Raw genomic sequence first — 20,626 nt, 5'->3', positions numbered from 1 at the left:
AACCAAGATAAATGAAATGAAAGGGCTGGAGTTGGATTCGGGCATGAGTACTGGGGGATATGGGGAAAAAATCTAATATTACAATATGTATACAGTACCATGAAATAGTACGTTTTCAGGTAGTCTAAAAAAAAAAAGGAAAAATTATGCAATATACAATGACTGGTTACCTTTTCTTACTTTATTTGGAAGTGAGATTAAACAGGCCTGTCGTGAATGGAAATGCATCCAGTAGTGCTGCAATTAGGGTTGCAGCTATTGAATGTTTTAGTTTTCGAGTATCCTACTGAGGATTCTATTGAATAATCAAATATTGGGATCAAATATATTTTTGCTTGGTTAAAATGAGACATTTGACTTTATAATGAATTACCAATTGGTTTCCTTTTTTTAGATAACTGTTTTCTTAAATTGACATTGCACATAGCAACAAACTGTATTTTCTTGGCGACAAACATTTCCAGCGAGGCAATTTCAAACACATAAAAATAAATAAAACACAAAAATAAATAGATTTCAGTTTAAACTTGGCATTTCTGTATCAGAAACACAAGGTATTAATAATAAAAAAAATGAACGTTTGTAATCTTTTTTTAAAGGCACCATTTTATCGAACTATGGTGTCTCAGTCTGAACACTAGGGGGAACCATGTAAAACATTTCTTTGACAAGCGTAATCTGTATCTTATGTAACTGTTACATATATGGTTGATATATTTTGTAATGTTTTTTTTTTTAATCCCATGACATAAAAATCCATTTGTTCTAGTGTTTTATACATAATTTGAGACAAAATGAATCTTTGTCACTTTGTGACATGGTTTAAGATGACATCTAAGCAGTTTGTTGGTTGAATGCAAAAGGCAATAAAACGGCAGGCTTGCAAAAGTGGTGGATTTTAAATCGCCGACATTTGTGACATAAAGTACCTGCCCACTTTATGGTTGGTACGCACCCACTCAACTCAGCTGAATGGCAACATGGCATTTCCGGGTTTTAAGCGAGCGAGTGAGTCTCAGTCATACAAATACAGTCTATAAGTATGCATGGGTTGTGTTTTACAACAACTATATTTCACATTTTTTGATTGAAATAGCGAACCTTACATTCATTGTTGTCGCCAGTGATGAACATTGTGGAAGGCTCAATGCAAATAAATGGGAGTGGATGAAAAGCATAACCTTTATGGCAGAGTAGCCCGACAGAAGCCTCTTCCCAAAAAGACTCATGGCTGTTTTAGCTCAAAAGGGTACTTCTACTAAATACTGAACAAATGGTCTGAATACTTATGGCTGTGTGATATTTCAGTTTTTCTTTTTTAATAAATCTGCAAAAAATCCTGTTTTTTTCCTGTCAATATGGGGTGCTGTGTGTACATTAATGTAGAAAAAAACGAACTTAAATGATTCTAGCAAATGGTTGCAATATAAAAAAGTGGACAATTTTAAGGGGGTCTGAATACGTTCGTACCCACTGTATATCATTTAGCACTTTGATAAGAGCAGATTCTATACTGTGATGAGTTCGGAAACCTGATTGAAATTGGTCAAAAAGTCCATTTAAGTTCAAGAAATTTGTGAGTTGGTTAAAAATAACTTTCTCAACAATCTTGGCTATGAAAGGGAGATTTGAGATGTTTCTATAGCTTGCTAACATGGAAGCGTCCAGTGTTCTATTTTTTAGCAGAGGCTTAATGGCAGCTACTTTAAGAGCTTTAGGAAATTCGCCTGACTGAAGTGAGCAATTGATTATTTGCTGCAAATCAGCTAGCACAGACTTTGCAATAGCTTTGAAAAAGTCAGATAATATTGAGTCAAGACAGCTCGTTGATGGTTTCAGCTGCTGAACCGTCTTCTCTACAGTTTTTTTGGTCAACTGTATCAACTGACATGGTAATAGTTTTTCCTGGGTGGCTTCAGATGTAGTATCATTTGATCATTTTGCTGATTTGTGCTAATATTTATCCTGATGGATTGTATTTTTTTTCACGAAAATAAGTAAAATCATTGCATTTATCTGCTGTTTGGAGTTCTGGAGCTATCTGACTCAGGGGGGTTGTGAGCTTGTCAACCACAGCAAACAGAGTGCGAGTATTGTTGAAGTTCTTGCTGATGATTTCAGAAAAAGTGTTGCTGTCTAGCCCTGATTTACTCTTGGTTAAAATTACAAAAACTTTGTCTGTTGAGGTCATAGTCAATTTGGAGTTTAGTTTTTCTCCACTTACGTTCTGCTTTCCTACACTTTAATTTAGAGGTCTTTACAATCGTTGTGCTCCTCCACGCTGTTCTAGGTCGCCTCAAGATAGTCTTAGTTTTAATGGGAGTAACAGCATTCATGACATTTGAGATTTTACTGGTGAAATTATCCAAAAATTAATCAACTGTCTCAGCATTCACAGTTTGTGGCACAGCAATGGTCTCCATTAACTTAGTGGCTGTACTCTCATTTATGTAACTTTTCTTAATAGACATAGAGGTTGTCTGAACTTTTGGAAGAATCTGTAATTCAAAGAATACACAAAAATGGTCAGAAATAGCCGTATCCTTAATGTCAATTGATAGAATTTCAACATCCTTAGAGATTACCAGGTCTAAAATGTGACCTTGTGTGTGGGTTGGACTCTTATGTTGAGAGAGGTCAAATGTGTCTAGTATAGCAGAGAGTTCTTTAGATTTTGTTTCCATGTTTAAGTCTCCCGTTCCTTGGCCCCGTTTGTAACCCGAAACGTTCTTAAACTGAGGTAATGTTTCCCATTAAAATGAATGGAAATGTGATTAATCCGTTCCATCCCCAAAATTATACCGGTAATTGTTATTTTTTTTTTAAATCAGTGTGCGGTTAAAAATTAATATAGTGCAATATAGTAATAAGTGAAAACACTTATAAAGAAAAAAAACTAGGATTTACACGATCAGGATTTTTGGGGCCGATCACCGATTAGTGTTTAAAAAAAAAACGATAACTGATGACAGATCCCATCACAAGATGGAGCAATTTGTCTATGTAAATGACTTGTTCATTTACTGTATATACTGATGAAGAGCTACTGTACTGAGCAGCCATGACACAAATGTGCGCATTGCTTTCATACGCTGCACTAAGTTCTATTTCTGGTTCTCTGGTCATCGTCAAACTTAACTCTTTGCCATCACTGGCACAAAGTCCAAATTGTACAATCTCATTATTTACATTTCGAGGTTTTCCACTCTCCATTAACTTGTGTGTCCAAACTTGTTGAGAAAATAATTAATAATTGAGAAAATAATTAATATTTTTTAAAAATTTATAAAGTGATAGCTTCTGGGAACTGTATGGTTTGTCCCAGTAATTTAATGTATATTCTCATACCCTAATTTAGTTTCTGGATGCCACATCATTGGGTGATGGAGTTGAGCAGGCTCCTCTGTGGAAAAATGAAGCGATCCAACAGGAGGACCCCACTCACCTCTTCTCCTTCTTCCTCTTGGGGCTTGGAAATCCACTTTTATTTACCAGATGTACATCAGCTGGAGTTCTTCAAAGGTTGCTACACTTCAGAGGATCTGTGTGTGGAGGCTGCCAAGAAATGCTGTAAGTGACTATTGTTTAAAATAAGACCCTGTTCCTCTGATTTTTTAGCCCTCCTTTCTCAGCCGTTATCAAAGAGATGTTGAGTGGAGCATGGCAAGTTGGTACACTCACCTTTAAAAGTAATGTATGTGAATAGTGAGGCCAATTCCTTTATTTTGGTTGTAACTAAAAATATTTGGGTTTGACATTAAAATATAATACATAGAAGTAAATCAACATTTTACCCTTATTTTCAAGGCACTTTATTGTCATCTGGAGCTGATACACAAGTTAGACGATAGCACTCAGCACTGAAATAATTTCCCAAGGCGCACAAATTTAAATATCAATAAAAAATAATTGTGATTTATTTTTTTCATTTTTTCCTCTCTATAACTGCCCAGCCCTAGGTCCAACTTATTTTAATCATAAGTAGTTTGTCTATATAAGTTCGGTCTGTGCTGTTATAGCTAGCCCAGGTAAAATTCTCACCTAGGGACAATTTAGAGTCTTTAATTAACCTGTCATGAATTTTTTTGGTGGGAGGAATGATGGTCCGGGAGGAAACCGGAGTCCCTGGCGAAAATCCATGCAGGCATGGGGAGAACATGCAAACTCCACACAGGAAGGCCTGGATTTGGACCCACGACCTCATGTGAGGGCGGCATGGTGGGCGACTGGTTAGCACATCTGTCTCACATTTCTGTGGAGCGGGTTCAAATCCGGCCTTGAGACACAGTGACGACATGCACTCTTCGGGGATCCGAACCGGCAACCTGGTTGCAGAGTGTACTCCTATCCTCCGCACCACCCAGAGTCTACTTCAGCTCATGAAAAATGGAAGCAAAAACATTAATAATTTTGTTGAGTGTATATAATATTTAAGTTAAGATGTGAATATATGAATGCAAATATTATATGTGGGATGGATTGGACAAAAAGTATGATTTTGGTTATTTTCCTATTTCTTTCCCTTTCATCAGCGATTTCTCCTTTGTGCCATAACCTCTTTGGGCTGTACAATGAGGTGACTGGCATGTGGTGCCCACCAAACTATGAGTTCAAGATCACGGATGAGACCAGCATTAAGTTACATTATCGCATGAGGTAAGATTGACCTCTGTTCATTACATTGTATTTGAGTTCAATATTTATACAGTGGAACCTCGGGTTATGAACTTAATTTGTTCCTTGGCCCCGTTTTTAACCCGAAACGTTCTTAAACTGAGGTAATGTTTCCCATTAAAATGGATGGAAATACGATTAATCTGTCCCAGCCCCAAAATTATACCGGTAATTGTTTTTTTTTTTAAATCAGTGTGTGGTTAAAAATTAATATAGTGCAATATAGAAATAAGTGAAAACACTATTATAAAGAAAAAAAACTAGGCTTTACACGATCAGGATTTTTGGGGCCGATCACCGATTTAGTGGTTTAAAAAAAGAAAAAAAACGATAACTGATCACAGATCCCATCACAAGATGGACTTGTTCATTTACTGTATATACTTGTGTACTGTATCCTGAGTATCTTCAAAACTTCAAAAGATACTTTTCTGTACCGCTTATCCTCACAAGGGTTGCCGGCATGCTGGAGCCTATCACAACTATCTTCGGGCGAGAGGCGGGGTTACACCCTGAACTGGTCGCCAGCCAATCGCAGGGCACATATTAATTAACAACCATTCGCACTCACAGTCACACCTACGGGCAATTTTAGAGTTTTCAATTAACCTACCGTGCATGTTTTTGCAATGTGGGAGGAAATCGGAGTACCCGGAGAAAACCCACACAGGCACAGGGAGAACATGCAAACGCCACACAGGCCGGGCAGGATTTGAAACCTGGTCCACAGAACTGTGAGCCAGTCGTTCACCGTGCTGCCTCTGCAAAAGTATTCTCTGGCATTTTAGACAAAAGGTAAAACATTAATGACCTCTAGGGGGCATTCAAGAATTGGCCACTGTAATTTTTATTGTAATTATTTATTGTAATTAAATTACTTAGCGCACACCGAAACGTTAGAGCATGATTCGTCAGAACGCCAACATATTTACGTACAACTGTTAGTGCTAGCACTAGCTTGCTAGGCTACAGAACGCTTTGTTGCCTGCTTGCAAGCCGTATCGTATTAAAAGTATGTGAACATACCTCAAGCAATCCGTGAATGAACATCCTCTCCTGAGCATCGGTGATGACCACCACGCGTTTTTCCTTATTTTATAATCCAATTTTATAAAATAATATATAATTATTTTATAATATAATAAACACACACACAATACATTTGCGCGATCTATTGTTGTTGTCGTCACCATGGTAACGAGTCTATCCGGTCGTGTTTGAGTTGACAAGATGGACCCCAGTCAGCGTAAAAGACGGGATGCGGTGGTATCGTAATACAGGATTTTATTGCAGTAGTGCAATTGTGAAAGACCAAAATTGTCTTGTAGTCTGATCCAGGCATTACGTGTTGTCTGTCTCAGACGTGTTGTCTGTTGCACACCGTCGACACGTGTTTAAGAATCACTTTATTGGCGGTAAGATATTTATAGTACTACGTCAAAAGACACACGACAAGGCTAAAAATGAACTAGCTTTTGGATTCAAATATACTGTACACGATGGCGACACGGAGTAAATGTCTTTTGCGGAGCATTGATTGGATCAGCGAATTATGACATTAAAGCCGTTCAGCCGATCAGCATAAAGTGCAAATTATCGCCCAATACCGATCAAGGTGATCAGATCGGTGTAAAATCTATAAAAAACTAAATAAACATGATAACAATTAATTGATCATTAACTTTAACTAAGTAGGGAAAGGGGAGGAGGACTACAGCTCCTCATTGAAGAACGGCCTTCTTCCTTAATAACATGGGGAAATTCGGATTCAGGTGTTTTTTTTCTTTCTTTGGTCTGTTAATTTTCTAATTCATTGGTTGATTTTGTCACAACAAACCGGTCCAGAGAAAGTTGTCTTTTTCTGTTCAGAAAAAAACATTTCTGAAAAAGGGACATCACATTGTCATTTAAAAGATGAATTTCTCTGTTAGCCAATTTGCTGCACATTTCTTTTAATCATTTTGATATTTTTTTGATTGTCATCAAATTATGTGTATTGACAGCATAGGCTTTGGCATTGATGAAACAGTAACCCTCATGAAAATCCGTTGAGAAATGACGAAATTACGACATAATTTGTTACAGCACGCTGGCATAGCTAGCGTTCCTATCTATGTGGGCAGTTATTTTGCCATCATTACGCCGACATTAACCGTTTGTTGTCTTAATTAAGGAGATGCTACAATTCAATAAATAACATACACACTCTAAATAGTATTTTTTTCTTTGTTGAAAATAAAACGATTTCTGGACTTCCTTTACCACTCCTAATACAGATTTCCGCCTTACGCCGCAGAGCAGGGAACTATTTTTCATCTTATAGCAAAGCATTATGGAATGAATGATCGTCATGCAGTACGAGTAGAAGCAGAACATAGATCTTTGCTTTCATCCATACCAAGACCATTTGCAAACCGAAAATAATACGTAACTAGAGGTAAATTTGTCACAAAAAATTTGGACGTAAGCCGATTTGTTCGTAAACTGGGTCGTTCGTAACCTGAGGTTCCGCTGTATGATGTAATCCTCCTTAACACCTCAAAACATAATTTTTAAAATTAAAATACATTGGAACCTATGAAGTCAGTCTAGCTCAGTTCCCGGGTTTTGGGGTTACCCTGCATTTTTCCGCAGGAGTGGAAACAAATTAATGGAATGAATGAAACAATTTTGTTTCATCCAGGCATCCTGGCTGCAGCAGCCAATTATATTGCAGTGGGCCATAGAACTGCTTAGAACTCAAGTGGGATTCCTAATAACACAGTAGTCTGATCTAGGCATTACGTGTTGTCTGTCTGAGGCAACGCAACAAAGTCCCACACCGCCGAATGTTTTTACACTGACAAGATTGAAATAAAACTTTATTGGCCGTCAGATAGTTACAGTACTACATCACATCGGTACACGATGGCGACGTGGAGTAAATGTCCTTGTGGAACCGATCAATTATGTAATTGATCGCATTGGCGAAATATGACATTAAAGCTGATCAGCCGATCGGCATAAAATGATATTTATCGGCCGATACCGATCAAGCTGATCAGATCGGTGTAAAGTCGAATTTTAAATGAGTTATGCATTAAATATTTCTCGCTAACACTTTTACTTTGACTCTCAGGTTTTATTTCAGGAATTGGCATGGCACCAATGAAGGTGAGTCTCCAGTTTGGAGACATTGCATCAGTAAAATTAAAGGAGGCCAGCAGAAAACACCTGAAGGAACACCACTCTTGGACGCTGCATCGCTGGACTACCTGTTTTACCAGGTATTTACTGTGTATGCATGTTCTTGTGGGAGGTGAGGTAAACCTTGTCATTCTGCTGCTCAATATATATTTGATAATATTGGTTCACTCACTCACTCACTCACTCACTCAGCCGGAGGTCTCAGTATAGCCGAAGTATACCTTATAAAAAAGAAAAGTAGTCCGATAATTATAATCCATGTTAAGCGTTATCATGATACTAAAATTCTGACCTTGATTGGACTTTGCACCGATTTTATCGGCCTGATCGGTATCGGCCGATAATTAACATTTTATGCTGATCAGCTTTAATGTCATAATTTGCCGATCCGATCAATGACGTCAATGATCGGTTCCGCAAAAGACATTTACTCCGCGTCGCCATCGTGCACAGTATATTTGAATCAAAAAGCTAGTTTATTTTTAGGCTTATCGCGTGTCTTTTGACATAGTACTGTAAATATCTGACGGCCAATAAAGTTATTTAAAAAAAGAAGACAACTCGTCTGAGACAGACATCACGTAATGCCCGGATCAGACCACAAGACAAATTTGCTCTTTCACGATTTCACTATGTCAGACTACTGCAATAAAATATTGTATTCCGCATACCCTTTTTTACGATCATTGGGCTTTATCTTGTCAAATGCGACTGGATACACTCGTTACCGTGGCGATCACAACAAGAGTGGATCGCGCCGACTGTGTTATACGGACAAAATGAGGGAAAACGTGTATTGGTGGTCACCGGTGCTCAGGACTGGAGAGAACGTTCGTTTAAGGCTTGCTTGAGGTATGTTCACGTACTTACGATACGGCTCGCAAGCAGGCAACGAAACATTATGTAGCCTAGCAAGCTAGTGCTAGCAGTAACGGTTGTGCGTAAACATGCAGGCATTTTGTTGAATCGTGTTTTAAAGTTTTGGTGTGGATGAAGTAATTTAATTACAATAAAATAATTACAGTAAGTTAGCACCCATTATTTCTGTCATGTTTGACCTGACTGATTAGAATACATGATCTGACGAGAGCAGTGATTTCCAACCTTTATGGAGCCAAGGAACATATTTTACAATTGAAAAATCTCACGGCACACCAACAAACAAACATGTCACAAAAAGTGGATACATTAATAACTGTATTTATTTCCTGCCATCTAATAGAAGACCATTCATTTGTTCTGTCTGTCACTATGCCTCACTGGCATAAATAGATTAACAAAAATACATTATTTATTGTAAATATAACTTTTTGAGCAATTAAGTACACAAGTATACACAGTAAATGAACAGGTCATTTAAATAGACACATTGCTCATGTTAGCGGCACGGTGGACGACTGGTTAGAGCGTCAGCCTCACAGTTCTGAGGAATGGGGTTCAATCCCCGGCCCCGTCTGTGTGGAGTTTGCATGTTCTCTGTGTGTGCCTGCGTGGGTTTTTTCCGGGCACTCCGGTTTCCTCCCACATCCCAAAAACATGCATGGTAGGTTAATTGACAACTCTAAATTGCCTGTAGGTGTGAATATGAGTGTGAATGGTTGTTTGTTTGTATGTGCCCTGTGATTGGCTGGCAACCAGTTCAGGGTGTACCCCGCCTCCTGCCCATGATAGCTGGGATAGGCTCCAGCACGCCCGCGACCCTAGTGAAAAGAAGCGGCTCAGAAAATGGATGGATGGATGCTCCATGTTGTGATCGGATCCGTTATCGTGTTTTTTTAAACTCGCTGATTGGTGATCGTGTAAAGCCCAACCTTGATACTATTCCTGCATAAAGTACCTTGATACTGGTACTTAAAAGATACCACGGCAAAAACTTAAAACATCAGTAGAAAGTAATGGAATAACAGCTGACAAAACAAATTGAATGTATTATTTTTTTTCGTTGATAATAAATAATATAAAGATACTAATTATAATACTTTTGATCAAATAATATAATGAACATTTTTAAACACTACTAAACTTTTTACACATATAGTACTTAGTAGTAGTAGTGTAAAAGTCTCAGGCTAGCAAAAGATGTTGTTATTTTAGCAATGTGCCCTGCGATTTGCTGGTGACCACTTCAGGGTCTACCCAGCCTCTCGCCCAAAGTCAGCTGGGATCAGCTCCAACACACCCGTGGCCCTAGTGAGGATAAGCGGTACAGAGAATGGATGGATGTAAACGATCCTTATTAGTACTCTGCCAGGCACCATTAACAACAAAAGTTTACAGGAGTTGTTGTATCATAGCAAAGCTAGAAGCTCCTGATGGCTGGGCTAGTTGCGGTCAGAGGTCAAATCAGTACAAATTGATTGTTGATTTTGTGTTTGTCTTCTAGGGCCAGCAGGATTTTCACACGGGTATGGTACCCCTTCGAACATGCCTGTCTGAGGCAGAGCAGCATGAGATCGAAAATGAGTGCCTGGGAATGGCTGTGCTAGCCATTACCCACTATGCCATGAGCATGGGTGTGCCCCTGCCCACTGCTTCTCAAGAACTCAAGTAAGACATCCACTTAAAACCATGAATGTCTTCAAATTACTGATTTTCTTGATCTTTCATTTTCTATAATGCAATTTCGGTGGAAATTGCTGAAGAGCTGACACTGAAAACATGAATTGACATGTATGTAGAACAAGTACAATGTGAAACTGAATAATGACAAAAATGTAATTATAGTGCTAATATAATCAGAATTGATTAAATGCTAAGATGCTAACATTTGGTATGCTTCACCGTTGCGTCTGTGCACATATAGCATGATGACAACCTGATTTGCAAAAATGCAAGGTAGAAGGATTTAAAATTTTGCTCTGAAGTTAGGTACTATTTCACCTCTGAAGAAAAACAATTTAGACAGCTGACCAATTACAGACCAGTGTCCAATCTGCATTTTTTAGTAACATTTTAGAGAAGAGTGTTATTCACCAGTTAAATGATTTTATGAATACTACAGGACTGCACAAAACCTTTCTGTCAGGGTTTCGAACAAATCACAGTACCGAGACAGCATTGTATTATAACAATAACATAGTCAAAACTGAATTTAACCACTTAAAAACATTGCCATAGTCCGCCCGTTTCTCTCTCTCTCTCTCTCTCTCTCTCTCTCTCTCTCTCTCTCTCTCTCTTGCTCCCTCCCTCCCTCCCTCCCGTCTTTACACTCCTGCAGAATTCAGCACCCCGTCTGCTGACGAGGATAAGGGTCAATTTTAAGGTACTTTTATTAATTTATAAATCACGCCATGGTCTTGCCCCCTCTTATGTAGAAGACCTTTTATCATATCAACCCTCGCGTACCCTCAGGTTGTCCGGTACTGTCCTTTTAGTAATACCCAGAGTCAGTTCTAAGACCCACGGGTAGGCGTCATTCCAAGTCTGCGACCCTCCTCGGTGGAACAGTCTATGTCAGGCCCGTAGCGAGCGTTGATATTTTTAAAAGGAGGCTCAAGATCCACCTTTTTAATCTGTCTTGTAATTGATTAGGAGTTGCTTGTTTTATATCTCATGCAGTATTTATCTGTAGTTTTATTCAGCATTTTATGTACTTTTAGGTTACCAAAGTTCTATTGGTCACTTATCTTCCAGTACCTTTTATTTATTTTACACTATTTTATTGTTGTTATAGTATGCTATTTATTTATTTAGTTATATAGCTATTCATTTATTTAAGCATTTATATTTCTTATGCTGTAGTCTTAGTTGATTTAACTTGTTTTAGTTTGTTCTTTTATTTGTTTTAATGTTCCAGTGTTTCCTCACTGGGGGGGTCATCAGCCTGCAGCTTCTGTTGCTGACGGCCCCCCATGATGGTGCTTCTTCACTCCACTCTGTGCTAAGCCTTGTCTCAATTGATGTTATGTATTTTTTCATCTTTTTTTATTTAACTACTATTACATAGCCTCTACACTAACATTTGCAAATATGGTTTTCCTTAATAAATGAAATAACCCTTTAAAAACAGCATTTTAAGTTCACTTGGGTTATGTTTGTCTGATATTTACATTTGTTTGATGATCTGAGATATAAAAGTTGGGAAACTCTGCAAAAATATTAAATCTGAAAATATTTTCATATGAATATGAATTTGAGAATGTGGCCAGTGCTTTTTCACGGCACTGTAGATAGATTTGTTTCCTTTGCTAACTTCAAAACAAAGCATAGCTCTTCAGCATTTACACCTTAAACTACTCATTCATTCATGGTGTGTGACATTTAGGGAAGTTGTAAAGGAGGTTTAATACACGCATTAGGTACTGAGAAATATTCATGATAGATTACTTTTTTCTGCCTGTCTTTATTCCTGCAGCTTTAAGCGTTTCATTCCAGAGGCGCTGAACGCAAACATAAAGCAGCGTAACATTTTGACCCGCATCCGCATCAACAATGTCTTCAAGAAATTCCTCAGTGAGTTCAACCACCGAACCGTCAAGGTCAGCGACATCACTTTATACGACCTGAAGATAAAGTATCTGGCTACTCTGGAGGGGCTGACCAATGGCCTGGGCTGTGAGTTAATGGAGCCCATTTCACTCAGTGTAACACAAGAAGGAGACGTCGTGAATGGAGGAAATTTTGGTGAGACTTTAGAATTCATTGTTTTGTTTTTTTCTAGGAGACTGCATGGCATAGTGCATCTTTGTCTTTTTTTGTAACATGCGCTGTTGTTTTTTTATTTATTTTTTTCATTATTTTAAGTACTTTTTAAAAAGTGCATTCATTATATACAATTCCAATGAAGTTGGGTCATTGTGTTAAACAAATAAAAACAGAATACAATGATTTGCAAATCATGTTCAACCTATATTTAATTGAATACACTACAAAGACAAGATATTTAATGTTCAAACTGTTAAACTATTGTTTTTAGCAAATAATCATTAACTTTGAATTTTATGGCTGCAACACGTTCCAAAAAAGCTGGGACAGGTGGCAAAAAAGACTGAGAAAGTTTAGGAATGCTCATCAAACACCTGTTTGGAACATCCCATAGGTGAACAGGCTAATTGGGAACAAGCGGGTGCCATGATTGGGTATAAAAGGAGCTTCCCTGAATTGCTGAGTCATTCAAAAGCAAAGATGGGGCGAGGTTCACCTCTTTGTGAACAAGTGTGTGAAAAAATAGTCAAACAGTTTAAGGACAATGTTCCTCAATGTACAATTGCAAGGAATTTAGGGATTTCATCATCTACGGTCCATAATATCATCAAAAGGTTCAGAGAATCTCGAGAAATCACTGCATGTAAGCGGCAAGGCCGAAGACCAACATTGAATGACCGTGACATTCGATCCCTAAGGCTGCACTGCATCCAAAACCGACATCAATGTGTAAAGGATATCACCACATGGACTCAGGAACACTTCAGAAAACCAATGTCAGTAAATACTGTTCAGCGCTACATCTGTAAGTGCAACTCTAAACTCTACTATGCAAAGCAAAAGCCATTTATCAGCAACACCCAGAAACGTTTATCAGTTTGAACATTAATTATTGTGTTTGTCGTGTATTCAATTAAATATAGGTTGAACATGATTTGCAAATCATTGTATTCTGTTTTTATTTATGTTTAACACAACGTCCCAACTTAATTTGAATTGGGGTTGTACAATAGGATAATGCTCATTATCTTTTTCAGGTTATTTTGTTAGCGCACGTGATAATTTTTTTTTTTTCCAGTTGCACGCGTGGACAAAATTGTTGGTAACCCTCTTGTTAATGAAATAAAACTCACAATGGTCAAATAAATAACTTGAAACCAGAAAAAGTAATAATAAATATGAATTTACTGAAAGTTAACTAATGAAAATCATACATTGCTTTTGAATTGTGGTTCAACAAAATCATAAAAAAACAACAACAACAGACTACTAAAAACAGGCCTGGACAAAAATAATGGTACTCTTAAAAAAGGAAAATAATTTGACAATGGGACATTTTAAACGCCTCTAATTAGCCTCACAGGCATCTTCAATCTTGTAATCAGTCAGTCTGCCTTTTTGACAAGTAACCAATGTGCTGTTTTGTGACATGGCGTGTACTGCACTAAATATGGACCACAGAAAGCGAAGGGGAGAGTTGTTTTTGGAGATTAGAAAGAAAATTATCGACGGACATGTTGAAGGTAAATCTTACAAGACCATCTCCAAACAGCTTGATGTTCTTGTGACAACATTTGAACATATTATTCAGAGGTTTAAGGTCCACGGGACTGAAGCCAGCCTCCTTGGATGGGGCCACAAGAGGAAAATCAAAGACAAATTGAAGAGATGGCTACTACGAATGGTAACCAAAAAGTCAAGAACAACCTCCAAAGAAAGTAAAGTTGAACTCCAAGGTCAAGGTACATCAGTACCAGATCGCACCACCCGTTGTTTGAGCCAAACTGGAAGAAAACACATCAACTCTGTTCACAGACGCAAAAATGAAACATACCAAAAAAAGACTGCTGACCTTACTATGAGGAGGACTGTTATGTTGTGGGGCTGCTGTGTTACATTATGACACAGGGTGTCTTGAACAATAAAATACCAAGACTATCAAGGCATTTTGGAATAAAATGTCCTGCCTAGTGTCAGAAAGCTTACGCTCAGTCACAGGTCATGGGTCTTCCAATCGGATAATGACCCAAAACTCACAGATAAAAACACCCAAGAATGGCTGTGAATCACCGTAAATTAAGAAAGTGATATTTAATTGTATATCCAGTGTTTTTGAGAACTGTTTCATGTGTGTGTTGTATTGAGTTAACCAATTTCTTGCACCAGGCTCTCAAAAGCGCATTCCAGTGCAGGATAATTTGACAACATTCCAGAAGCCCTCTGCATTCCTTGGGTTTGCCTCAGAAACAGGTTTTTTAAAAATTATAATTTTTTTAACTCTCACATTGGATTAAGGTCCAGGGTATGGGCTGGCCACTCCATACTGTAACTTTAGTTTTGTTTGTCTTTAACCGAGCTGCTGCTCGTCGTTGTCCTGTTGAAATAACCATTTCAAGGGGCATTTCTTCTTTTCCGCATAAGGTAATATGATATCTTAAAGTATTTTGATACTTGCAAGAGGAGCCAGATGAGGTGCCTCGGGACATTTTATTAGGATGCCTCCTACCTAAAGAGGTCCCACCGGGAGGAGGCACCCAGGACACGCTAGAAAGATTGTCTCCCGGTTGGCCTGGGAACACTTTGGGATCCCCACGGTATAGCTGGACGAAGTGGCTGAGGAGAGGGAAGTCTGGGCTTCCCTATTTAAAGGTCCCGTATTTTGCCAAAACAATATTTATATTTTATATTATAATATTTTTTTTATATATTTATATTTTCTTATATTTGGGATGTAGCATTGTCTCTATGGTGCCTCAATAAACGTGTGAAATAAGAATTACAATCATACACGCATTCTGAGTTCCAGACGTTTTTCCGCCGAGAGGCCTGAAATCAGGTCATTCCAATTTCTCACGTTTATCTTCGTCAGTAGCGAAGATCTCCCCCTACCTTTCTGCTCCCGAGCCAGCGCTGTCAACGTAACAAACACATGTGCGCTCACATGTGGGTGTTCTCCAAGAAGGCAACCAATCAGAGGAAAGGGAGCGGTCTTAGGGGGGACTCTTCTGATAAACTGTCTGTGACCCTTGAACCCAAAAAGAACAGTCTTACTTTCGTCAGTCCACAGAATACTACTTCATTTGTCTTTACGCCAGTCGATGTATTCTTTGGATAATTATAACACTGTTAGCACACATTTATTTATTATTATTTTTTTAATAGAGGGACTTTACGGGGGCTCACGGGGCCGATAGAGTTACTTCACACAGGCCTCTTGTAATCTTCACATTACTCACAGCCAACTTCAAGCTATCTTTGATCACCCTGGAGTTGATCAGAGGCTGAGTCTTTGCCATTCTGGCTAATCTTCGATTAATTTGATTGGTAGTGTTCAGTTTTCTTCCGCGTCTCTCTGGTTTTGCTTTCCATTTTAAAGTTTTGGAGATCGTTTCAGCCAGGTGTCCTATAATCTTCTGTACTTCATGATACAGTTTTTTCTCAGGTTGAATCACTTTACTAATTTAACGGCACACTGGTATTTTTTTAAACGGGACTCATGAGCATGCGTAACATGAATGTGTTTGGTCGGTTGGTTTGCTGTAATTCAAGTACACCTACTGGCTTATTTGCCACATAGTAATACTGTATAATTAGATTTTGTTAGTTATGTTGGACTGCTATTATTCTGAACACAACGTCCAGACTCTATATGCTTTTTGTGACCTTGTTTCGTGGTGTGTTGTCAGATTTTTCTCATGTAAAGTATGTGCTTTGGCTCAATAACGGGTGGGAAACACTACTGAATGTGATTAGTTTGGTGGTGTAGTATTTTCTTTGCGTGTAAGTATTTTTCATCTTTTACACTTGGTGTGGCATTCAGCGAAAAAGGCAAACCTTTTGTACTTGTGGCTGTTCTCAGAAGCACATTTGAAATTGACATTTCCAGAGCTGTCAAATGTTACGGAACATCCTGTATTTTATTACGGAAATCATGAATGCTGACTCGTTATGGCCATAACACCGTTTGTTCCGGATATTGGGGGGGACAAAATCCAATGTTTAACGGCATTACCGGCCTGTATTCCACTGTTATGAAAAGTTCATAAATTAATTTGATGAAATAAACACGATGTTTAAAAAAAAAAAAAAAAAGAGAGAGAAAAAGAGCTGCTTCGTGAATGTTACTTTATTACAGATATTTCCATCATTTCAGTAGCAGTAGTGGATATAAGAAATATAAATATATAATATATATAGCATGCAAGAGAAGACATCTATAAAAGTACATTCACAAAATAGCAATCTTTTGTTCCGGCATAAACTATCCAATTTAGTCGATCAGCAAGGTTTTTTTGTTCGTCTGCAAAATAGAGTGCTGAGTTTAATAGACTCTTTTGAGGATATGATTAAGCTGATTTAATAGACTTGCCTTTCTTTTTTTTTTTTTTATAAACCAAGTTTGAAAACAGAATTGGTAAAGGCGAATTAACCACACAGATATTTCTGACGAAGGCACGTCAAAATCTCATATACTTTGAATCAGGCTGCAACTGCGTCTGCCATTACAAGGTTGACGCAATAAAAAGCCATAATTTATTAACAATTACAATTATAGAGTAATGATTATGGTATCCAATTGAACAGTATGCTGAAATATTTTTATCCTATCACAAAATATGCTGCAATAACTGTCCCACGGTAATCTTCCTGACAACATTTGGAAAATATGGAAATTCAGACAAATTTGGACAAATTGTTCAGGAAGTGAATTTCTGGCGACTCTGCATTTCTTTGTAAAATTCAGTCGAATTAATTAGAACCAATATACAAATGTCACGATAAATGCCTCATTGTAGTACTATGATTTCGGACTTGATGAACAGAATACATTTGATACTGCAATTTCTATACAGTAATACAGAACAAACTGTCACTAATCTGTGTCATTTAATACTTAAAAAATTGTAATCCAGACAACTAGTTCCTTACTTTTCAGTAATTAAAACTAAGCTATAGTTATGTCTGTGTTAACAGCGTACTACAACCAGATCCAAGGACAGAGGCAAAACCAGGGCATGGATACTTGGCATGATGTACAAGTATGCGTGTCTGGTACAACAGGCATTTCCTGGAGGAAGAAGCCCCCCACAGTAAGTGAAACTGTTATCATAAGGACATTTTGTCCTAGTAGAACATATAACCTGGGCTTGACATTAACTTTTTTGCTTATCAGCCACTTTGGCAAGTGGTTTTCAGCATTACTAGCCACCATTTTATTGTTCGATAATTGTATTTATTATGATTAAAGATAGATTAAATAACTATCCTATTTACTAGCTCTTGAAAAGTTCCATTTGCAGCCACTGGGTATTTGCAAACAGCTCAAATTATTATTATATTTCTTTATTTTTTTGTTGGCTGTAGCTGCTTTCAAAATATGTAGTGAATCAAATTACAACCAAATACATTAGTTGGAATTGTTTTTAAATGTTATAATGAAGGCATTAACTTATGGGCTCCGTTAAATGCTGTATACCAGTAAGAAGTAAAGTGCGATGCTGTATTCGTAATATTAATTGTGGACATGGGAGTTATGTGAGAGATGTCTGTTCAGGAATTACTGTGGTCGTACTATTAATATTTGTTCACAGACACCCCACATCCTTTGTTTTATAGGTTTCATGTTCTTTTTTTTTTTTTCTAATATTGATGTGTCCGATTGTAAGGGAAAGCATCATTCATGCGCTGATAGTCTCGTGGGTTTCTTGAACGTAACACGTGTTGAAAGATGCAGCCCAGGCAAGGTGAATTGTAATGCCTTTGTAAGCCCGGAAAGAAATTTTTGGGCTTTAAAAATACAGCTGATGTTAAAAGGCATCTCGTGCAGTCATTTGTGCTTTTTAGCTGCAACAGTTAAGTTGCATATACAGTATCTTTGTGGTACAAAGACGTAACTTACAAAACTTAAAAACGCAGTATCTTCTTCTTTTCCTTTCGACTTGTCCCATAAGGGGTGGCCAGAGCGTGTCATCCTTTTCCATGTAAGCCTCCTCTCTGACACCAGCTGCCCGTCTACCGTCTATTCACGACATCCATCAACCTTCTCTTCTGGCAGCTCCATCCTCATCACCCTTCAACCAATATACTCACTATCTCTCCTCCTGATGTGTCCAAACCATCGAAGTCTGCTCTCTCTAACTTTGTCTTCAAAAGATCTAACCTTGACCGTCCCTCTGATGAGCTCATTTCTAATTTTATCCAACCTGGTCACTCCTACTGCGAATCTCAACATCGTCATTTCCGCCACCTCCAGCTCTGCTTCCTGTTGTCTCTTCAGTGCCACTGCCTCTAATCCGTCCATCATGGCTGGCCTAACCACTGCCTTATAAACTTTGCCCTTCATCCTAGCAGAGACTCTTCTGTCACATAACACACCTGACACCTTCCTCCACCCGTTCCAACCTGCTTGGACCCATTTCTTCACTTCCTGACCACACTCACCATTGCTCTGGACGGTTGACCCCAAGTATTTAAAGTCCTCCACCCTTGGTATCTCTTCTCCCTGTAGCCTCACTCTTCCCCCTCCACCCCTCTCATTCATGCACATATACTCTGTTTTACTTCGGCTAATCTTCATTCCTCTCATTTCCAGTGCATGCCTCCATCTTTCCAACTTTTCCTCCACCTGTTCCCTCTGCAGATCACAATGTCATCTGCAAACATCATGGTCCACGGGGATTCCAGTCTAAGGAAAAAAAAAAAACCTCAAACTCAGCCTTATATATTATCTAAATAAGTTTGTATTTGCCTTGTTCTAATTGTGTGTCATTTTATATTGTTATTGTACTAGACAGGAATTCTGGTAATTTGCCTTGTACAACAAAGTATGAAATACCTGTAAAACTGTCTACATTAGTCTACTAAATAACAGCATAAACTGTGTGTGCCTTCAAAATAGATACTGGTGATTTCTAAAGCGAAAGGAAGGTCAAAGAAGAATAAGTTAAATGGAAATCTGAGAAAAAATGAAGCTGATGACGGCTGGGAGAGATTCTGCGACTTCCATGAGATCATGCATGCTGCCATCAAAGAGGCCACAGTCACAATTCACAGACAGGATCACAAGAAAATGGTGAGACAAACAGAGCACACCAGAAAACCGATTGAGTCGGGGATTACGCTCCAGTCTAAAATCTGCTTTTCAGTTCGTCCCCCAACTCCCTTTTTTGTTTTTTTTTTAAACAATTTTATTATATGGAACGGAAACGCAAAATCTTTTTGGGCAATAATTTGTTGTATGTGCCCGCACTAGGCTACACACCGTTAATATTGCATTAAACTTAAATTCAGCAATTGTCACCCATTTCAACACCCCAAACACTTTTATACATTGTCCGTAAAAGGTCTCCAAATCCAACTGTTTTATGCATAAGAAGTCAAAATGAGTCTGTGACCTAGTTGAAGTTCTGACATGTATGTCAGAACAGTTTGTCGCTTGAATACAACAGCCTTTGAACACCATATCGCTTGCAAACGGCGGGATTTGAAATCGCCGTTGTTGTAACATAGTTTTGACAATTAATATTCAACTACCTGCCAACTTTGTTGTTGCTACACGCCCACATCACAGGGAAACTGGCTGAGTGACAATGCGACTGCGTCATGTGCAAAGCTTTGCATCATTTGCCAAACTCAGACGAGTTGAGGAATAAATGGCTGGATACATTCATACACATTGTCCTGTTTTCTGGCCCATTTCGTGGGGAATTACTTTGTGAGCTTTCATACACTGCTGGAAATGCATTTCCGGGTTTGGAGCGAGCGACGAGCAACTCAGCTGGGCAGCCACCTCCAAGACATCCATCCATCCATCCACCCATCCATCCATCCATCCATCCATCCATCCATCCATCCATCCATCCATTTTCTGAGCCGCTTCTCCTCTCTAGGGTCGCGGGCGTGCTGGAGCCTATCCCAGCTAACATCGGGCAGGAGGCGGGGTACACCCTGAACTGGTTGCCAGCCAATCGCAGGGCACATACAAACAAACAACCATTCGCACTCAAATTCACACCTACGGGCAATTTAGAGTCTTCAATTCATGCATGTTTTTGGGATGTGGGAGGAAACCGGAGTGCCTGGAGAAAACCCACGCAGGCACATGCAAACTCCGCACAGGCGG

The 20,626-nt window shown here is 38.6% G+C and overlaps 1 protein-coding gene across 4 annotated transcripts in view; it reads left to right on the top strand.

Moving 5' to 3' along the window:
• Positions 1–20,626, top strand: part of jak1 (Janus kinase 1) — a 55,635-nt gene that overhangs the window by 9,059 nt on the left and 25,950 nt on the right. For all 4 annotated transcript variants that reach the window (XM_061683471.1, XM_061683470.1, XM_061683472.1 and 1 more), the window contains 7 exons: positions 3,359–3,570; positions 4,533–4,656; positions 7,793–7,940; positions 10,244–10,407; positions 12,215–12,483; positions 17,479–17,594; positions 19,403–19,576. In XM_061683471.1, the coding sequence (XP_061539455.1) occupies positions 3,366–3,570; positions 4,533–4,656; positions 7,793–7,940; positions 10,244–10,407; positions 12,215–12,483; positions 17,479–17,594; positions 19,403–19,576 (1,200 nt within the window). In that variant the 5' untranslated portion in view covers positions 3,359–3,365. The remainder of the gene's footprint in view (positions 1–3,358; positions 3,571–4,532; positions 4,657–7,792; positions 7,941–10,243; positions 10,408–12,214; positions 12,484–17,478; positions 17,595–19,402; positions 19,577–20,626) is intronic.

The sequence above is a fragment of the Phycodurus eques genome, chromosome 8 (assembly GCF_024500275.1).
Source record: "Phycodurus eques isolate BA_2022a chromosome 8, UOR_Pequ_1.1, whole genome shotgun sequence".
NCBI classification, from domain to species: domain Eukaryota; kingdom Metazoa; phylum Chordata; class Actinopteri; order Syngnathiformes; family Syngnathidae; genus Phycodurus; species Phycodurus eques.
Note: the sequence above shows the minus strand (reverse complement) of the source record. Positions and strands in the feature narration are given on the sequence as shown.